The following is a 20,735-nucleotide window of genomic DNA, read 5'->3' as shown; positions in this document are numbered from 1 at the left end:
ATGATTCCTTGGGTAACTATTATAAATAATCTTATAAATATGTGTCCTGTGTTGTATTGTTCCCCTTGCAAAAACCCCAAACTAAGACAGAATTTAGTACCAGAGAAGTGGGGTCATTGCTGTGACTATCCCTGACCATGTGATTCAAGAGCCATTGGAAATGGCTTGTGGGAAGTGTTTGGAAAGGTTCAGAGATTTCACCTGAAAGAGAAATGCTGGAACGCCTTGGGCTGTTCTGTCTGGGAGATTCTAATCAGAGCTCAGAAGACCAGAAGGCTGATAGACATGCTGCTGGTTAATACTGGGTTCAGGAGGTTTCTGCTGGGAAGGACTGCATTGGTTGTTGGAGTCCAGACAATGATGTTATGGCTTGGCAGAAAGTTTATCTGCATTTTGCTTGTGTCCTTTGCTTGAGACTTAAATTAAGGGTGGCAGACTAATTAATCTGGCAGAAGAAATTTCAAGGCAGCTGAGTATTGGGGCAGTGGCATGGCTACTGTTGGGGGCTTTTAGCCAGATTTATGTTGTGAATCAAGAGCAAAGAGCCCAGCAGGATGATTTAAAACATTGTGAGTTTGGCCAGAAAGGAAGCTCCAGTAAAGCTGTGGACTGCAAAGAAAGAGCTGAGATCTTGATTGCTGAGAAGGAACAGGAGAATATAAAAGATGGCCTGAGAGCATCATAAGAAACAGCAAGTCTCCACCCTTTGTGGTCTCAAACCTGCCAAAGTGAAAGACTTTGCTTTGAGGAGAAAGCCACAGAGCACCATGTTCTGGAATGGTGGCGGTGGCCACACCAGGTTCCAAAATGGCAGTGACCCCACCAGGTTCCAGAATGGTGGCAGCATGGAGAATTTGTTCCTCAGAATCAGATTCACAGTGCTCAGCAATCCAGGAACTTGACCCCTACAGCCAAGAGAGAGGAAAACCTGGCTACTGGTCCAGCTGGCAGAAGATCTTGGCATCATCCACATGGTGGTGGTTTTAATCGCATGCAGAACGCAGGAGTTCTGAGCTTAAGAAGGCTTCCACCTAGATTTCAGAAGGCCTGGGAGGCCAGGCAGTGTGTCCCTGGGAAGGCAGCATGTGAAGCTGTCAATGTGAAGTGAAAGGTGTAGGGGACACCCTAGAAGTTTGGAAAAGCCAGGAATGTGGATTGTCTGAGGAAAGCTGCAAGAGGGAGAAAAGTGGGCCCAAGAGAGAAGCCATGGGAGCTGGAGCCACCAGAAGTGCCATAGAGGCGGAGCCATGTGGAGTTCACAATTTGCCACAGATTGCCTCAGATGTTGCACGTGGAACTGCAGGACTTAATGTTTTCCCTGCTGGATTTTGGACTTGCTCTGTTCCCAATGCTTTGTATCTCCCTGTTTGTACCATTTGGGATGGTAACGATTATCTTGTGCTACTGAATGTTGGAAGTGTTTAGCTTTTCATTGTACAGGGGCTCACAGCTAAGAGTGTGCCTTAGATCTTGGAGGAGACTTGGACTTTTCAGCAATGCTGAAACTGTTAGGACTTTGGCAACTCTTAGAGATGGACTAAAATGCCTTTTGCATAAAGAGGTACATATGGGGGGCGGCCAGGGGCAGAATATTATGGTTTATGTCTGGATGTCCCCCAAAAGCCTCATGCAATCATGGACCGAGCTTCTAGAGTTTATGATTGATTCATGGTCTAATGCTGGGACTATGGGTGTGAATGCTACACCGCCCTAGGGCGGGCAGCCTGCATGCAATATAAGGGAGGGAAAGAGACTTGCTCTCTGCTGCTCCTCCCTTTTTTGCTCTTGCTTTTGCTGTCTTCACCATGAACTGTTGCCCTCTGCCATGTGCCACTCTGCCTTGGAGCCAGGTGAGTATGGACTGAAACCTCCACAAACTGTGAGCTAAATAAACCTTTCCTCCCTTAATTCTGGGCATCAGGTATTTTGTCCCAGCAATGACAGAAAAGTAACCAAGACGGACCTTAAAGGAACAGGAACAGTCAGGCAGAAGAGATAGGAAGGCATACAGAGGAGAGAACTGCCTGAAAAAGAAGAAATGGAGGTTGACAAGATGGCCTTGGAAGCAACAGATACAAGGAGATGGAGGCTGATGCTTTGGTGAGGCCAGCAGCCTGGGGCAGCACTGGTGGCTGGTAGGAATAATGGGGCAAGGCCAGGCAAACTACTGTGGTTTCATCCTATAGGTACTGGGAAGCTATAAAAGGGTTTTCAGTGAAAGAGTTTCCTGGCTTAGAAAGTAGACTGGCTCAGAGGCTACGCAGGCCAGAGGCAGGGAGTCCAGTCTGGAGACTCTTAGAATAGTCCACCTCAGAAGATAATAAGGTTGTGGATCAAGCAGTAGTTCTGTGAGTGATGTCAGGGAATTGATTCAAGAAATAAGGGAGGAGGGGCTGGGGATTTAGCTCAGCGGCAAAGTGCCTGCCTGGCAAGCGCAAGGTCATGAGTTCGGTTCTCGGTACCGGAGAAAAACCAAAAAAAAAAAAAAAAGAAAGAAAGAAATAAGGGAGGGTGGAGTTTTTCTTTCCATTATATATTTGAAGGCAGGTGTTGGTTAGGGTTTTGATTTTGAAAAGAAATACCTCACCTGAGTGTAATACGGTAATCTGGACAGCCCCACCTAGATGGTCCCTGAAAACCTAGACATATTCGGGACTGAAGTGACCTGTCCTCATCTTTGCCTGTCCTGCTTCAGTGATGCTGGCAGTCTGCCTCCACCTACCTGTGCCTTTCCCACCTCTTCCCTTTCTCTAACCAGTGCCTTAGTGGTTAGTGCCATCCTGTCTCCACACTGTGCCTCCACCACCACCCACCCTGTGTCTAGATCAGTAGCGGGGCTCTGGCTCTGAGCATCATCTAACTTGTGTGGACTCCAGGGAGAGCCTTTTCATAGGCCTCCTCGGCCTGCCCACCATACCTAAGACTTGCTCCTTACAGCTGCGAGAGAGGTCTTTGTAAATCGCATGTTTGATCTCACTTCCTGTCTGAAAATTGGGTGGCTGATGGCTCTCTATGGCTCTCAGGGTCAAGTTCAGATTCCTTCTTTTATCATGGCCTCACACTGGGCATGCTGCCTAGTTCTCCTCCTTACATCTCTTCCTGAACATCTTTCCAGCCAATGAGGGCAAACTCAGAAGACTTCAGGGACCAGCAGGATGCTGGCAGGGTGTGTGGTAAACGCTGAGACTGAAGACACCCACATTCCAATTTCTAGCAGTGCTCCTCTGGTCTCGCTGGAGCTCTTCCTCCTGACATAATGTTCTCCTCCCACCTGGTAACAGCCATCTCTGCGAGGTGCAGCACAGATGTCACTTCTCCTGGGTGTCCTCCCAGAGACTAAGCTCTGCTTGTGCGTGGTCCCCAAGCAGCAGGTGCTCGCCTCTATCACAGTGTATATTTTTTCTCCTTTCAGTGGTCCTGGGAATTGATCCCAGGGCCTTTGCACTGAGCTACATCTCCAGCCCTTTTCATTTTTAATTTTTGAGACAGGGACTTTCTAAGTCATTAAATTGCTCAGGCTAGGTTCGAACTTATGATCTTCCTGCCTCTGCCTCTTAAAGTGCTGGGATTATAGGTTTGTGCCACCATGCCATGGCTTGTCACAGCAATTTTCATCCATGATGATTTATCTCAAGTTTACTGGGGTTAAGGGAAATCTTTTTTTAAATGAATTTTATTGGTACACTTTTGATAAATATATAATGACCACATTCATAGTAGGGAGTTTGTACCTGTATGTAATCTATCTTGATTCTTCTTTTTCCCCTGTTCCCCTCCCCTCCCTTCAACCCTTCTTCTTCTCCTTACTTATAAAAGCTTTGTTTCCATTTTTAATCTATTCTTTCTTTAGGAAAGTCTGTTTTTAAATTGTTTTTTCTTGTCTCTAGGGTCTAGAGAAAAAGTTGATAAATACTATGTGAATTATAGAAAAAAAATAAACCAAAGGGAAGAATTTCAGGTGGATTGGTTTCATTTCCTTCCTTTCTATATAAATGAATCACTACATTTCTATATACATGAATTTTAATGGAGATTATGCCAAAAGTAACTCCCAGTTATGAAAGCACATTATGTAAGCTAATTCTGTCTACAGTGGCTTTTCCACAGATAATTGCATACAAAGTGCACGTCCTAGCAACGGCGGGTATGTGGTAAAATTGAAAAACAAAGTTGTGTGAAGATTAAATACTAAATGCAGGCAAGCTAGGCTAGCACAAAATAGCGTCGAATGCTCCATTTCTTTATTCATGCTAAGCAGTGATTCAACTTCCTTTGCTTCTATGAAGTTAAATGCGTCTAGCAGCTGTAATCTGAGGTATAGCTGAGATCCTTGAAACAGACTCTTTCTCTGCAGGGTCTTGGCTTGTAGATCCTCACAGGCAAAGTGGCTGGGTCGATGTAGAAATGCAGTAAAGGGGCTCTTATAGTTCCACATAAAAGGCACCGACTATTATGTAAAACGCAACGATAGCAGCTGTCACTTACAGATACTACAAGAAATTAAAAATTCCACAGGGAGAGCTGGCACTGAGTTAAGAGGCAATAACCTGATGATGCACTGGTAAAAGCAACCTATGGCACTGAGACACAAAGCAACGTGTGGTATTTGTAATGACAGTGACTTATAAACAAGAGATTAAATGGTATTTATATGGATGCTATTTAACAAAATTGGAAAATACACACTTACAGATAATTTCATCCTGACAACTGAAATCTAGATAGTTCCAGGCTTGAGGCTGATATGCTTAGACTCACAGGAAATTATGCTTATTTAAACATTTGATTGCCTACAAATGCCAGATGGATGAGAAGTTATCGTCATGAGAAGAAAAGATCAAAGGACTAAAGCATGCAATTATGATACAGGGGGCTCATTGATTGATTTGCTCAGCCAGCGAGTGCTTGGTAAGCGTTATTCTGGGTCTGGGCACAGCCAGATAAGCCAGCAGCCCAGTGGAGGAAGTAACTCTAAGCTGGTTATGTTAAGAACCTTGACATCTTTCACAGAAGTCTATTTTAGCATGTTGTTCATTTAACTTTGATGCATTACACACCTTTTTCCCCAGTACTGACGGTAGAACCCAAGACCTCATGCAAGTTTTTTTTCCCTCATGTATGTTATGCAAGGGTTCTACCATTGAACTATACCCCAAGCCCTTTTAATAGTATTGAATTAATTTGAAACAAGGTCTCATTAAGTTTCCTAACCTGGTCTTGATTTTACAATCCTCCTGCCTCAGCTTCCTGAGTAGCTGGGATTACAGATGTGTGCTACTGTGCAAGGTTGGCATTAAACATATTTAAAAACTTTTTGAAAGCATTTTAACTTAAGAAAACCCACAATGTTCCCCTTCTGGGTATCCTCCCAAAACTAAAAACATCATATAACAGCAATCTATGTGCATCTATGTTTATAGCAGCACAGTTTGTAATAGATAAATCTTGGAAACAACCCAGATGCCTATCAACTGAGGAATGGATAAAGAGGATGTGGGTTTTTTTTTTTTTTAATATAGTAGAATACTACTCAGCCCTAAAGAAAGATAAGTTTGAGGCATTTTTAGGTAAATGGATGCAACTTGAGATCATACCCTCAAGTGAAATAAATTGGACTCACATGAGTAAATATCACATTGTCTCCCCAGTGTGAGAAACTGAAAGAATAAATAAGGATCAAAATGTACAATAGACATTGTGAAATGGGAAGAAATTGTTCAAAAGGGAAGAACTAGGGTAGGGGAAGGGGGATAGGAAGAAAAGGAAAAAAATGATTAAAAAATCAAAGATGAAATAGAAACAACACTTTGTAAACAGGAGAGGGGACTGGGAAAAAAGGAGAAATCAAAATATATCATGTATGAGTACAAATTCTCTATGATGAATGTGGTCATTATGTGTATCTAAAATGTACCAATAAACTTAATAAAAACCCCACAATATTATTCAAATTTTGTAAGTATGGAGCGTTTTGTTTTGTGTTTGTCTCTGTTGCCCAAGAAGAGTTAAGTGCTAACTGGTTGAGTGGCAGTTCCCACCTTTGAAGCCAGGGCCTAGTTGGTGAGCAAAACTCCTTTGGAAGGTGGTGGATGGGCAGCCACCTGGCACTGGGTCAGCCTGGGAGCTGCAGCACCATGTTGCCAAAGCAGAGATGAGGATGCAAGCAGGGGTGTTGCCGCATTTCCCATGGTAGGGTTGAGAAGAAATGTACCATATTGGATTGAACACCAAGGTCACTGACCTGGACAAGAAAGAGCATTTGGACAAGGAGCAGGGCAGAGAATGAAATGGTTAGGGTTGTTCAGGAATTTATCACCAAGGCCTGGGCTCAGAGTCCAGGCTCCATGCTGGGTTTAAAGAGAACCACCTGTGAGCCTGGGAGAAAGAGGAAGATTCCAGGAGATCCACATTAACTTTACTTTTGTGTCCCATTTTTATTTTTGTTTAGTATCTTAAATTTCTGGATCAGCTTTCAGAAAAAATGAAGCTGAACCAGATGGCTGCTGAACTTGGCTTTGACATGCGTCTGGATGTAGTTTTAGCTCGCACAGAACAGCTGGTCCGCCTCGAGAGCAACGCAGTCATTGAAAACAAGACTATTGCCCACAATTTACAGAGAAAGGTAGGTGTTACTGAAATGTTGTAAAAGCAAGAAAAGCAGTTGACCTCTACCATATTTATCAGTGTGTCTAGAAAACACATTGAAAAGATATATTTTTAGGATGTTTTTCGTGGTGCTGGGTAGTGAGCCCAGGGCCTTCATACTGAGCTCCACCCCCAGCCCTCTGCATTCTGGACAGGGTCTCACTAAGTTGTCCAGGCAAGACTCAAACTTCTGATCCTCTTGCCTCAGCCTCCCAGAGTGCTGGGATTACAGACATGTGCTGCCACACCTATCCTTATATGGAACACAAGTTTCCATTGCAGGTCTGAAGAGTTGGTAAGTGTGTGTATCATCTAAGGTTATTTTCACTGTGTGTAATAGAGGCCCCAAATAATAGTGGCTGAAAGAAGTAGAAGGTTTTTCTTATCCCACATGTGTTTCTGGAGATAGGCAGAGCATAGCGGCTCTGCTCTGTTCTAAGAACCAGCCTCATCTCAGCTCACCCCTTTCCCATTCCTGGAGTGGTCCTTAGCCTCCTGGTTCAGCATGGTGCCTGAAACCATTATATCTGTGTTGCATGCAGAAGGCTGGAGAAGAAGGGGGTGAGGAAGAGGGAGGTGCAGAACACGGAAGAGACGTCTTTTGAAGAAAGTGCCTAGCATGTGCTGCATGACCCTGTACTTTTACCCCTAGCCAGGGTACGTTCTGAACCTAGGAGCTAGGGAGACTGGCAGACAGAGCTTGGCCATGGCTTTGGGAGAAGAGGAGGAGATCCTGCTGTCTCTGCGATTGTACACTCTATGCCACTAGCAAGTGGACAGTGAGAAGGATTTACTTTTCGTTCACTCAAAGAAAGAGTTAGAAACAGTTGGGACCAAATGAATGACTAGATGAAAGAGATATATATATATAATTATTAGTTGGTCTGGGTACATAGCTCAGTGTAAAGGGCCCCGGGTTCTAGTTCCATTACTAAAAAAAAATCAATATTTGTAAAACAGTTATTGGTATTGGGGAAAGAAAAAGGAAAACACAGATGTGCTCTTATAATAGTTCTTAGAAGATTCTACGCTTGAGTTCTAGTGCAGAGTCAGTGACTGTCACATCTGGGTTCCTGCTGTGGCTCTCCCAAGCTGGTTGAGCCCGGGCAAATTACATACCTCTCTATTTCTTATACCAAGATGGTGCTGAGACCTACCTTCACGACTGCTAATTTTTAGTCAACAACATTATTGAACTCTTGGCTCATATAAGATCCCCAATTCACATTTGACCTCTTTCCCAAATTACTATATCTGGAAGAATATTTTATGAAAGAAGGCAGACCAATCCAATCAGGGATGTCAAATTGAGCTACAATTCTTTCCCCCCAAAGTCCTCCTCAGATAACTAATTTTCTTTCTTAATACCCAATACTGTTCTTTCTTAAGAATGATATAACTGTTAAAAGCACCCGTGTATAGAGAACTTTCCAGTGTAAATTTGCAGTAGAGTGGAATTAGACACAGCAAGGAAGACCTTTCCTCTCTTAGCATCCACTGTCATTTTCTAAACCATCACTCATTTCTCTCAGCAAGTTTGATGGCCAGGGTAAGTGTATAGGCCAGGAACGTAATGAAGACCTCAAAGAACTAAAACTTACTTGACGTCACTTGTAGTTCTAAGATTTAAAACGTACACAAAGGTTTCTTAAATATCTTCTCTGCACACCCTACTTTAAGAGCATCTCCACTCACGGTGGTCGCCGCTCAGCCTAGCCCTTGGGGGTTACACTTAGCAGGCCTAGGTTGCAGTACTAATTTGTGGCCTATTTTGTTTCAGAGAACACTGGTGCCAGCGAGTGTTGGCAAGGATTTTGTCTCTCTGCCTCACTGTAGTCTGCTCTTGATAAACCTACTTGGGTAGTTTTAAAAGTAGTTTCACATTTCCATTATGAGGCACTAATGTTGGTGAGAAGCAGGTGTGTAAAGCTGATTCTTTTGCACACTTTCTGGGGCTCTTTTGTTCAAAACTTTGCAGCCTCAGAATTAATTCTTGGAAAAAATACGAATAAAAAATGTGATCAGGAAAAGGTGCCCAGTGACCTTCTTTGATAGTTTATACCCTAGTCTTCTCGAGATGTAGATAAAAATTGACGTTATCTGGGTGATTCATTGATACTTACTGACTATTTGATTAGCACTTTTTTCAATCCCTATTTATATCATACCAGTTAAAGACTCAGAAAGAAAGGCTGGAGAGCAAAGAACTGCACATGAATCTCCTCCGTCAGAAAATAGCCCAGCTGGAGGGGGAGAGGCAGCTGCGTACGGCCTTGGCTGTGGAAAGGGATGAGGCCCATCTCACTGTCAGGAAGCTGGAGAAGAAGGTAGAGAGGGTGCAGAAGGAGCTGAGTGCCTGTCGCCAGTCCAACACTGAGCTCAAAGCCAAGCTGGCTGACACCAATGAGCTTAAGGCAAGTGTGTGACTCCATCCCCTCCTCCTCTCCTCCCCCTCCCCTCCCCTTCCTTCCCCTTCCTTCCCCCTTCCTTTTTCTTCTTCTCCTTCTCCCTCTTCCTCCTTTTTTTTTTTTTTTTAGTGTAATACTGATTTATTTTCTCAATACTGCTAATTCTCAATGACAAATTTATCAATGTCATGATAAGCAAGAAGAGGAAATGACATTTTAGGATGTGTAAGGTAGCTATGTAGTTCAACAATGTAATACTAGTAGGAGTCAATCAAATTCTTCCTCCTTTTTGAGACAGTGTTTCGCTGTGCAGTCTGGGCTGGCCTTGAACTCACAGCAATCCTCCTGTCTCAGCCTTCTGAGTGCTGGGATTACAGGCATGTACCATGGCACCAGACTCTATCCCCTCCTTTCATTTGTCCAGTTACCATCAAAATTTATGCAAAAGATGAAAATACCAGGAGAGAAATGATGAGAAGTTCCTGCTGTTTCTTAGCGCTGTGGGGAAGGGTGAGAACTACATAAGTCAGAATTCTATGTCAACTTATTGCGCTTTTAATATTTCAGGTAGAGTCATCTCTAATGTGTGAAATGTCAGTCCAGAAAGAGTGATGTTACAGACAGAAAATCCAAACATTTTTTCAAGGTGTAGGTAACCATGTGATTAGAGATGATAGAGGGATTTATCAGACAGGGACTGTGTTTGGGAGAAGTGTCAGAGTACACACCTAGTGTGGTGGCACACACCTGTAATCCCAGCACTCTGAGAGGCTGAGGAAGGAGAATTGTAAGTTCAAGCCCAGCCTGGGCAACTTGGCAACTTAGAGAGATGCTGCCTCAAAATAAAAAAAAGATTGGATATGCAGCTCAGTGCTAAGGTGCTGGGTTTAATCCCCCACACTGGGGAAGGAAGGAAGAAAGAAAGAAGGAAAGAAACAGTTGGAGTACATAACTGTGTAAAGGGTCAGGAGGTATATTTCCTGGATTCAAGATGTTCAACTTCTAGTGAATACAGAGAAGAAAGACATAAAAGTGTACAGGGACTTAGTAAAAGTATTTAAATTGCATGCACATGCGTCACTGGCAGTAATATGTCAGTTAACATGCACACAGCACACCCGGCAGATGTACGTATCCCAAACCAGCAGAAAATAACATCCTGGCTCATAGGAAACTGACTTTTGGAATGTTTCTGAATCTGGAAAAGACCAATAAGAAAAAGCTTTGGAAGTTAAGCCGCTCCTTGGACAGGTGGAGTGGGCATATTCCCACCGTGTTTTCCCTTCCAGGTTGTTAGCTTCCTTCCCTGGAGGCCCTTCTACCTTCAGGACCAAGGCCTGGAATTAGGTGTATTTCCCTAGAGAAAGGGAGGCTGGCACAGCCCTGGGAGGGACATATTTGAATCGGAGGAGAGCATCTGATGGGGGATAGTGGGTGGGTTAGTATCAGAGGGGCATGTCCTCAGTGCCCACCTCAGGCCTGCAGAATGGCCCTGGGGGTGTGGCAGAGTAGGGGTAGAAGCCCTGAAGCCAGCCTCGGTTGCTCCACCCTGACTGGGAGTTGCTGTGGGGGGAGCAGAAGTGGGAGGCCCAGATGGCACCCAGACACCCTGGAGCCTGGAGTTCTGCCTGTACAAACTCCAGTGGGGGAGGTGGACGGTCACTGAGGATGGAGCTCATGATGGGAACGCATAGGGGCAGTCACTGAAGCTCTGATCCAATAACAGTTACAGCCAAGCTTTGAGTTCACAAAGGCTGGTGACAAGGCCTTGATTCTCCTAAGGGAGCGCTCACTGTGGCCACAGAGGGTAGGTGCCGCCTCTGCCGGACCGCCTCTGCTGGACCGCCTCTTCTAACGCTTCAGAGCTCTCAAGGCATGCACAGCCTCTATCGCCTCCCTCTGTGTTGCCTTACCCCATCCTGAGAGCCCTGCACAATGCCTGCAGGGTTTGAAAACCACTTGATGGAAAACTTAGACCTTCCAGGGAAACCAGAAATGTCATCAGATTTTAAATGTAATCACCACCTTTCCTTTGGTGGCCCTTAAGAGAATTGTGCATCAGATTTAACAATTCTTTCCTGAGGAGGCACCTGGACTCCTCCCAATCCTTGCTGGAGGCTCAGTAGCCCATTGATCCATGGTGTTTATAGCCACTTCTGTCCTGCTCAGAGAAGTGCCCTCAGGAGCATTATGCCTGCAATCCCAGCACACCCAGGGCTAGGGAGGAGGGTCAGAAGTCTGAACCTAGCTGGGCAATTTAGCAAGACCTAGTCTCAAAATGAAAAATAAAAAATAAAAGGGCTGGGATGTTGCTCAACGAAAAGACTCAATCTAGTATGGAAAAAAGAAAGAAAGAAAGAAAGAAAGAAAGAAAGAAAGAAAGAAAGAAAGAAAGAAAGAAAGAAAGATAGGAAGAAAGAAACAAAGAAAAAATAAATGAAAGTGATTTAGTCTCTCCCTACTCCACATCCATCTACCACTGTGCTGGCTTTCTGTTCTGTGCTGATGGCCTGGTTCTGACCTTCATTTCTTGCTCTTGCTCTTCTTGACAATAATAGTTCAGGCAGCCCTCCAGATTGTGATAAAGTCTCATAGTTTTCAGAAATTCCTGGCAGTACAGTCTTCTCATTAGGACACGACTCAGCCTGCTTCTAGCTCTCCAGGCTGCTTCCCACCACCTTGAATAGATAGCCCACTGCAGAGGTTTTTGCCCATTTGGCACGGGAAGGCTGACTGTACCTCTTGTTCTGTTAATACAAGGTTTTGAATTCAGCATCCCCATCCCAGCAACTTCCCACTTTGCCCCATAGTTTTTCAGCAGCAGTGAGCTAGTTTGCCTGTGCAGGGGAATCTCTTTGTTGCAATGGGAGGTAACTTTTTTGTAAAAATAGATATTTATTCAAGCCATGGAGAGCTCTCAATTTTTTACATGTTTGCTAGTCTAAACATAGAATATGTTACTTGGAATAGTATATTTATATAATTTATAAATAAATGCACATTTGAGGTCAAATTTTTTTTATTAATAGGATCCATGTCAGTTATAGCCCTTTCCCAAGTTTCTTGTTTTGAGAAATTTAAATCTATAGAATTGCAAGAATAGTATAATGCATATCTTTTTATACTTCATACAGTTTGTTAGCATGTTATTCCTATATTCTAATATGAGGGGGAGAGGGGAGAAAGAGACAGAGGGAGATGTGTGTGTGTGTGTGTGTGTGTGTGAGAGAGAGAGAGAGAGAGAGAGAGAGAGAGAGAGAGAGAGTTAGCTCACTCATTGGTTTAGCATAGTTCTGGTGTGGCTGGATTTACTGGGGACAGACGATCCACACTGGTGTGAGTGGCACCCACCAATAGGCTTGTACCCTGGATAGAATATAAAAGGTAAAGGAAGCTTCAGCTATTACTTCCTGCTTGCCATGCCATGGACTGTCTCTCCTCTGCCATGCCTTTCTGCCATGCTGCCCTGCCTTGGAGCCAGCTAACTTATAGAATAAAATCTCTATAAACTGAGCTGAAATAAACTTTTCCTTCTTTAACTTGTGGGTGTCAGGCATTTTGTCCCAGCAATTAGAAAAGTAACTAAGACATCATTTAAGAGTAAAATTACGAACATCTTGACATTTCACCTCTAAATACTTTCCTGTGTATTTTTTAACAACAAGGACATTCTTCTCCTTCACACCATGCAATAAACACACTCAGGAATACCCTCCGAGATAATACTCTGATACACTGGTATCTATCATATAGTCCCCGGCAACGTAGGATCCATGAATGATCTTCAAGGTCAGCCCCATAAACCTCAGCTTAGTGGGCAGCATTTCCTTATCTCCAGTGCTTGTTCTACGGGTGTCATTTCACTGTGGCACCTCATTTTCTGTGTATTTCCAGAGCTGCAGCAGTTGTTCTTATGCCTTCTTGATAGCAAGTTCTATGGCTACTGTCAGTTTCCAAGACATTTTGTCAGTTCTATGGCAATGACCTATCCAAGTGTGACTGTCATTAGCTTCCTTCTGTCTCAAAAAGTGTCTATTTTAGTCTTAGTCTGCTATAACAAAATAGCATACATAAACCAGATGGCTTATAAAGAACAGAAATTTAGTCCTTCCTGTTCTGAAGGGTTGGAAAGTGCCAGCATATCTCATATCTAGTAAAGGCCTGCATTCTAGTTCATAGATGACACCTAGCCCTGTCCTCACACGGTAGAATGGGAGCTCTTTGGGACCTCTTTTCTAAAGAGCATTCATCATAATTACCCCCTAGCCCCCTACTTCTAAATATTAAGTTGGGGTTATGACTTCAACATATGAATTTTAGGAAATACATTCATTCAAACCAAAGCAAAAAGAATTTTTCTTTCTCAGGAAGTTGTGTGTGTTCTAGTAGGTAAAAGCTGGTTGCTAGTTTGTAGTTTATGAGTTTAGCATGTATTCAATCCAGGTTTGCTTCATTTAGTGAAGTCACACAAGAATGTTTCCCAAGCAGTCATATCTCATCTACATCACATTCTAGTTCCAATCTCGAATAGTGTCCACTCCTCCTTGGACTTTCCAGTGGGATCATAAGAACTTTCAGAGTTGAGATCAGGTCCACTTTGTTCCAGTTCAAGTGCTCAGCCACAGTGAAGGTAAGCAAGCCCAAAGCTGGGTAGAGATGTCAGGGCGGGATCCATATGTGATCCATGTCAGTGTGCTACTGAAGCCCCTTGTCAGTAAATAATCAGCAGCCCAACAGCTCAAGGATAATTCTTACCTCTATCATTGCTCAAAAAATACCCAACCCAACCCAACCCAACCAAACTGAACCAGATCAAAGCAAACCAAAGCAAACCAACATAAGCCGGGTGTGGTGGTGCATGCTTGTAATCCCGGCACTCAGGAGGCTGAGGCAGGAGGATCTTTGTGAGTTTGAGGCCAGCTTGGGCTACAAAGCTCAAGTCCAGCCTGAACTGCATAGCAAGACCTTGTCTCAAAAAGACAAAAACAAACAAAAAAAGCAAAGCAAACCAACACAACACTCTCCAAATAAACAACACACACACACACAAGCATGCACACATACACACAGCTTTTATTTATCAGCAACAATTTAAAGTATGTCTCCCCAGTTCTTTTTCTTTCTCATTACGTTGCTACATAGGCCTGTGCCTCCATTCTACTTTCTTGCATCTAGCAGCATGGACTTTGCATTTCCCCTCCCACCAGCCTCAGATCTCTTCCTGTTCTTTATATAAGTGGAATTGTACATTGCACAGTTTTTTGTAATTGGCTTCTTTCCTTTGGCGTGATGTCTTCAGGGTTCATCCATGTTGTAGCATGTCACAGTACTCCATTATTTTTTATTGCTGAATAGCATTCCGTTGTATGATTGTATCATATTTTTATTGCTGAATAGCATTCCGTTGTATGATTGTATCATATAGTTTTACCATTCATCACTTGATGCCCATTTGGGTCATTTCTAATTTTTTGGCAATTATGAATAGTACTTGTATGAATATTTGTGTGTGTGTCTCTGTGTGGATGTATTTTTTTTTTTTTTTTTTCAGTTTAGGCCAACAACGAGGAGTGGAATTGCTGAATCATATGGTAACTCTATGTTTAACATTTCAAAAACTGCCAAAGTGTGTTCCACAGCAGCTTCACCATTTCCCAGTCCAACTAACAGTGCATGAGAGTTCCAATTTCCCCCGCCCTCGCCAGAGCCTGTCACTGCCTTGCACTTTTATTTTAGCCATCCTAGTGGGTAGTAAGTGTGGGCTTATTTGTATTTATTTTAGAAGTTTTCAGAGCTGGGTGTGGTGGTGCAAACCTGTAATCCCAGCACTCAGGAGGGTGAGGCAAGACCATTGCCATGAGTTCAAGGCCAGCCTGGAGTACATAGCAAGACCTTGTCTCAAAAAGAGAGGCCATTTAAAAATATTTCTGTCTGTACAAAACTGCTTCATATTCCTTAATTTCACTGTGTAAGTAGAACATAAAATTTGCCATCTTAGCCATTCTTAAGTTTACATCCTAGAGAACAAAGTCCATTCACAGTGCTAAACACCCACCAGCACCATCCATTTCCGACTGCCCCATCATCCACACTGGAGCTCTGCGCCCATCAGACAGTAGCTTCCAGTCCCCTTTTCTCAGACCCTCGTAACTTTGTATTCTGTCTCTATGAATTAGTCTCTTGTAGGTAACGCATATAAGTAGAATTTTACAAAATTTGCCTTTATGTGTCTGGCTTAGCTCACTTAGTACCATGTTTTGAAGAGGCACCCATGTTGATTATGTCAGAATTTCATTCCTTTTTTTTTTTTTTTAAACTTAAATTCTTTCCCAAGCAGCTCTGGTGTAATCTTAAATAATGAGGTAATAAAGAAAATGTGCCTCACACTCCAGGATACTCTGTTTTGGCTTTAAAACCTGGGAATAATTCCTCAGTGGGAGCCACCCTCCCCGCTTTGGTTGTCATAGTTGTGGCTGTCGCCTTCTACTTCCCATACTTGTGGGTGAAGTCAGAAGACACCTCGGAGTAAGTCTGCCCTAGGTTTTCCTCGCAGCACTGATGAGCATTTGCTGAGGAGATTTAGGTGGGGTTTCCTTGAGGGGACATGTTGTTCTCCCGAGTTTTTACCTACAAGGGACACTGACCAACTGACAGGGCAGAAGTTACACATTACTTGTGGGTTTTATTTTAATCTCACTTAAGAACCATGCCATCTACAATCTCATCTCATCGATTTTCTAGATAAAGGGACTCCAATGTGTTGTTTATAAACTACAACTGTTTGAAGTGGTACCCGTTCAGCTCATCATGTTTGGCAAAGTCTGTGTAGCTGCTGGGATGAATTCCATTCTTTAGTCATGAAGCTGTTGAGTGAATTCCGTTGACTTCTGATTTGTTGTGTTTATACAGTTTTCCTAAATAAATGCAGAAGAAGAAATCATCTGCCTTCCCCTGACTTCCTAGATTAAAACTTTGGAACAGACCAAAGCCATTGAAGACCTAAACAGATCCAGAGACAAGCTGGAGAGGATGAAGGAGAGAGCTGAGAAAAAGCTGATGTCTGCCCAGTCAGAGCTGGGGACCGCAGAGCATGAGGCGAAGGAGGAGAAGGAAAGGGCGAGAAACGTGATAGAAGTGGTGACCAGTGAAATGAAGACGCTAAAGAAGTCTCTGGAAGAAGCAGAAAAGAGAGAAAAACAGGTAGGCACAAACCTGGTGCTGAAATGCTGGTTGTGGAAGGACAGGACAGTTCAAAAGCTTGAAAATGAGACACACGAGGCTTCAAGTGTCACCCTCGCATAGGGGACGCGTTAATCTTGTGGGAGTCATTCCCATTTTAGTATTTGTGCTGTCAAAAAGAGCATCATTCACATTTTTTTTCAAAAACAATCTATAAAGCTTTCTATACTGCCTCAATCTAGCTACCCACTCTGTGGCACCGTCTTGGCATTAGCCATGATGATTTATCCTGCTTAGAAAAGCAATTCATGGCTGCATGGCTTGGATTGTAAGAAAAAGAAAAAGAATTTTTTTTTTTTTTTTTTAATCAAGGTTGTGGAAAAGCAGTGAACAACCAGGGCCTGGTGGTGGTGAGGTTTTTTACGATGTTTGGTGATTGTCTCTGGAGATTGCATCATCCCAGATCTTTTTAAGTTAAGCAGGGCTTGTGCCTGGGGTGTGGGGAGCGAGGAGCTTTATCTCTTGTGGAGATCAGTTGCAAGAAACAGTCTCCCATCTCAAACGGTGTCACCCAGACTCATGGTCAACCAAGCACAGATGTAAGCCATAAAAAAGTATTAATTGGCCAGTTGCAAGGAGGAGCATTTTATCTGGCGAGCACATCAGGTCAGGCATAAAGAAATATGTCCCGGGCAGCCTGACCCCAGTGCCTTTGGCTTTCATGTGTCACTCTCTTTCTGTAGCTCAAAGGGTAGCGAGTGGACTCTGGTCCTGGGATTTTTTTTTTTTCCTCTTTGGCTGCCCCTACTTTGGCTCATGTGTCAGGCAGAGTTGGGGAAAGCCAAACTATATGAACAAATGTTCTCAAAAAGGAAACATCTCAGGAATTAAGATCTTTGACCTCCTTCAAAAGGTTGGGAAAGTTCGAGGGAAACTTTTTCATCTGGGAGACTATGGTGTCTTGGTCCGTTTAGGTGCTATAATAAAATACCATAAATCAGGAGGCTTATAAACAAGATAAGTATTTCTCAGAGTTCTGGAGGCTGGCAAGTCCAAGATCAAGGTGCCGGCAGAGTGTGCATCTGGTCGAGACATGATAGCTTCTTGCCGAGTCCTCCCGTGTTAGAAGGGACAAGACAGCTCTCTGGGGCCTCTTTGATAAGGATTCTAAGCCCATAATGGGGGTTACACCAACACTACCCCTGTAAACCTAATTAACGCCCAAAGCCCCACCTCCTGATACCATCACACTGTAACGTGAAGGTCAGGGGAGTGTGTGAACAGCCCACCCAAAGTGGGCAGAGAGAACGTTATGTTTCCCAGTTGTACTCTGTATGGAAGGTGTCTGGGAAGTGAATGAACCATGTTTGTCTGGTGATGTTTAATGTAGCTCCATCTCAGGTTGGAGCATACCTTTTCTAGGTGGAAGGTACCTTCTGGAGGTGTTGTCCAGATAACCCTGACTCATCTTGTTCTGCATTAGCCTTAGAACCACAGAAACTGGACTAGGAGAACTTGAAGGGGTCTGGAGCATACTGCAACCATTTTCCCTGACTGTCCCTCCTCCCCGCCCACTTTTGGTGGTGCTAGGGATCGACCCAAGAGCCTTTGCACTGAGCTATATTCCCAGCCCTTTGTAATCAAGTTATTTTGAGAAAGGATCTCACTAAGTCACTAAGTTGCCCAGGCTGGACTCGAACTTGCAGTCCTCCTGCCTTCAGCTCCCAGCATGCTAGGATCACAGGGATGTGCCTCTATACCAGCTTTGCTCTCGAGATGGACAAGCAGTGGTCCCATACCAATCACGTTCTGGTTTTTCACACAGTAGTCTGTGCTGTGATTTGATAGTAATTTAGAATTCCTCTTGTCTTCCCCTGCTCATCCCTTTTTCTTATTTGTTCTCCCTTTTGTTTATGAAGATCACTACCCTGGTAAAATTCCAATGCAGAAATGGTTGTCATCCAGTGACACAGCCATGCCAACATTTGTACAGTACTTTCTAGTATGTGGAATGTGTACACAGTCATCATTTCCTTTGCTCTGAATTTCAGACAGGTACATATTTGGTTAATACACCCATGGTGGTTTGAAAATGAATCTTAGTAAGATCAGAACCTCATTAGTGGTTCCTTAACTGGGGTTCTTGACTTAGTATCCAATTTGCCACCAATTGGCTCATCAGAATCTTATAGGTAGTTATTAGGTTGATATCTGAGGAGATTTCAGAAGGCATTTAGCAGGCAAGCCTATTTATAAATGACAGAAAAAGGCCAACGTGGGTAGATCAATCTTCCTACCTCAGGAAAATCTGTATTTTCCAGAATTTGTTGTTATTGCATCTGCCCCAGCAGTAGCTGCTACATTTGCTCTCCCTGTTAATGTGTTTCTGTTTGCTGTTGCAGCTGGTAGACTTCAGGGAAGTGGTCTCCCAGATGCTGGGCTTGAATGTGACCACTCTGGCTCTTCCTGACTATGAGATCATCAAACATCTTGAAAGACTGATCCATTCACATCGGCATTGTTTTGTGGCCTGTACCTGCCTTACAGACATGACTACTGGGCAGGACAGACATCCACAAGGCCACCGGAAGCTTCTTCATTGAACCCTGTTATTTCTAGAGGAGGGCACAGCTAAGAGGTGGACTCAAGTCTCAAGTTCACAAGTGCCTCATATCTTTGAAATTTGATCAGTGTGTGAATATTGCACACACTGATGGTACAGTGAGAATGCATAATGAGCAGAGAAGGATCTTCAAAGTGCATCCTAGATAAACGTTTAACATGGAAAACACCTATTATTAATTTGCTAGCACTTGGAGACTGAGAGTTTCACTAGATAGGGGAATGGGATGATGCATTAACATTGTTGGTCTCCAAGTGCAAGTGCATGTTGAGTTGGTGTTTTATTGGCCACTTTAATTCTCATAATGACCATGTGGAGAAGCTTTTTAAAAATTATTTTTGACGTATACTTTTTTATTTGACACATAAAAGGTGTGACAGTTTATGGAATACAATGTGACATTTCAGTACAGGTACACAAAGCGTCATCATCAGATGAGGGGACATGGAGAAGATTTAGTGCTTTTATTATACAACCCCTCTGGAGCTCCCAAAGGTGGCAGTCTGTTAGTGATGGAGCCAGGATGCTCAGCACGGTGGCTCTGCCTCAAGGGCTGTGCCTCTTCTACCCCACTGTCTCGTTTTCTTCCGCATCTTGATGCTGGTAGAAATGCCTGTGCAAGGAAGGAAAACATTCCTGTGACTAACAATTAATGGCCCAAAATAACAGAGTGATGAGTGCATTCTGCTTTTTTATTCTTTAAAAAGCAAAGCAACTAATTTGTTTGGATAAACTATGCAGAGGTCTGAGATTCAGTAAGAAACTTTGTTCTAAATGTTGCTACCAGACTGTATCTGGTGGTAATTTTGAACTTTTGAACAGGGGTAACCTCAGTACTTTTTCCTGCCTGTGCTGGAGATTGAACCCAGGGCCTAACACATGCGAGGCTGATGCTGCAGCTCTGAGCTACCTTCCCAGCTCTTTTTTTAAAATTTTAATTTACTTCTTTTCTTTTGTCTTGAAAATTGTCTTCCTGAGTTGCCCAGGCTGGCATCAAACTTGCTATTCTCTTACTTCAGCTGGGATTATAGGCATGTTCCATCACACCTGCCTGACTTCGGAATGTGAAGGATGAAACCTTCATATTAACCCAAACCTGTAAGGTGAAGAAATCCTGTGTGATTTTATTCACCAATGCATTAAGAACACTTGCAGCAAAGATGATTTCCCAGGATTGAGATTTTATTTTAACTCTCTATTATCTTTTAAATTTCTATTTCACAAATATTTTTTAGAAAACCATATTCTTAATGTCAGTGAGAGCTGGGCATGGTGATGCAGGCCTGTGAACCCACCACTTTGGTAGGCTGAGACAGGAGGGTTGCAAGTTTGAGCCCAGCCTGGGCAACTTAATGACTTAAGGAGACTCCTGTCTCAAAATAAAAAAGTAAAAGAAATGGGCTGAGAATCAGCTCACTGTGAAGGCCCTGGATTCAATATCTAGGACTGCAAGACCAAATCAAACCAAGCAAATATCATTGAGAAAATGTGTTATCTCTTTTGAATAATTAATTCTATGGTTATCACATGAAATGTACTTTTTATAGTTTCTGAAAGAATCAGTAATGTGTTATTAAAGCGAAGGGCAGATCTAGCACACCACAACATTAAGGGAAAATGACAAATGTACAACTAACTCTTTCTGAGATGTCAGAAAGTCAACGTCACAAACAAGGCACAAGGTGCTCCTGGGCTAAAAGAGTGTAAAGAGACAGTGTAATCAGTTACGAAGTTTGAGACTAGATTAGATTAAAAAGCACATAAATATTCTTGCAACAATTGAGTAAACTTGAATGTAGACTCAATACTAGATGGTGTTCTTTAATTTTAATTTTTAAGCTTGATCAATGTAATGCCTTTGGTTGTTAATCTTTCAGTAA

General features: G+C 43.1%; 1 protein-coding gene across 4 annotated transcripts in view; it reads left to right on the top strand.

The window, feature by feature from the left end:
* Window positions 1–20,106, top strand: part of Ccdc170 (coiled-coil domain containing 170) — a 103,903-nt gene extending 83,797 nt beyond the window's left edge. For 2 of the 4 annotated variants that reach the window (XM_013517400.1, XM_005390576.2), the window contains 4 exons: window positions 6,449–6,622; window positions 8,817–9,059; window positions 16,017–16,253; window positions 18,635–20,106. In XM_013517400.1, coding sequence (XP_013372854.1) covers window positions 6,449–6,622; window positions 8,817–9,059; window positions 16,017–16,253; window positions 18,635–18,835 — 855 coding nt within the window. In that variant the 3' untranslated portion in view covers window positions 18,836–20,106. Of the gene's footprint in view, window positions 1–6,448; window positions 6,623–8,816; window positions 9,060–15,962; window positions 16,254–18,634 lie in introns of those variants that run through there. The other 2 variants (XM_013517399.1, XM_005390577.2) reach the window with 2 other exon arrangements.
* Window positions 20,107–20,735: the final 629 nt, after the last annotated feature.

Source organism: Chinchilla lanigera, unplaced genomic scaffold, assembly GCF_000276665.1.
Source record: "Chinchilla lanigera isolate Chin_1 unplaced genomic scaffold, ChiLan1.0 scaffold00038, whole genome shotgun sequence".
Classification (NCBI taxonomy): Eukaryota; Metazoa; Chordata; class Mammalia; order Rodentia; family Chinchillidae; genus Chinchilla; species Chinchilla lanigera.
The sequence above is the reverse complement of the archived record's forward strand: the minus strand, read 5'-3'. Positions and strand labels throughout refer to the sequence as shown.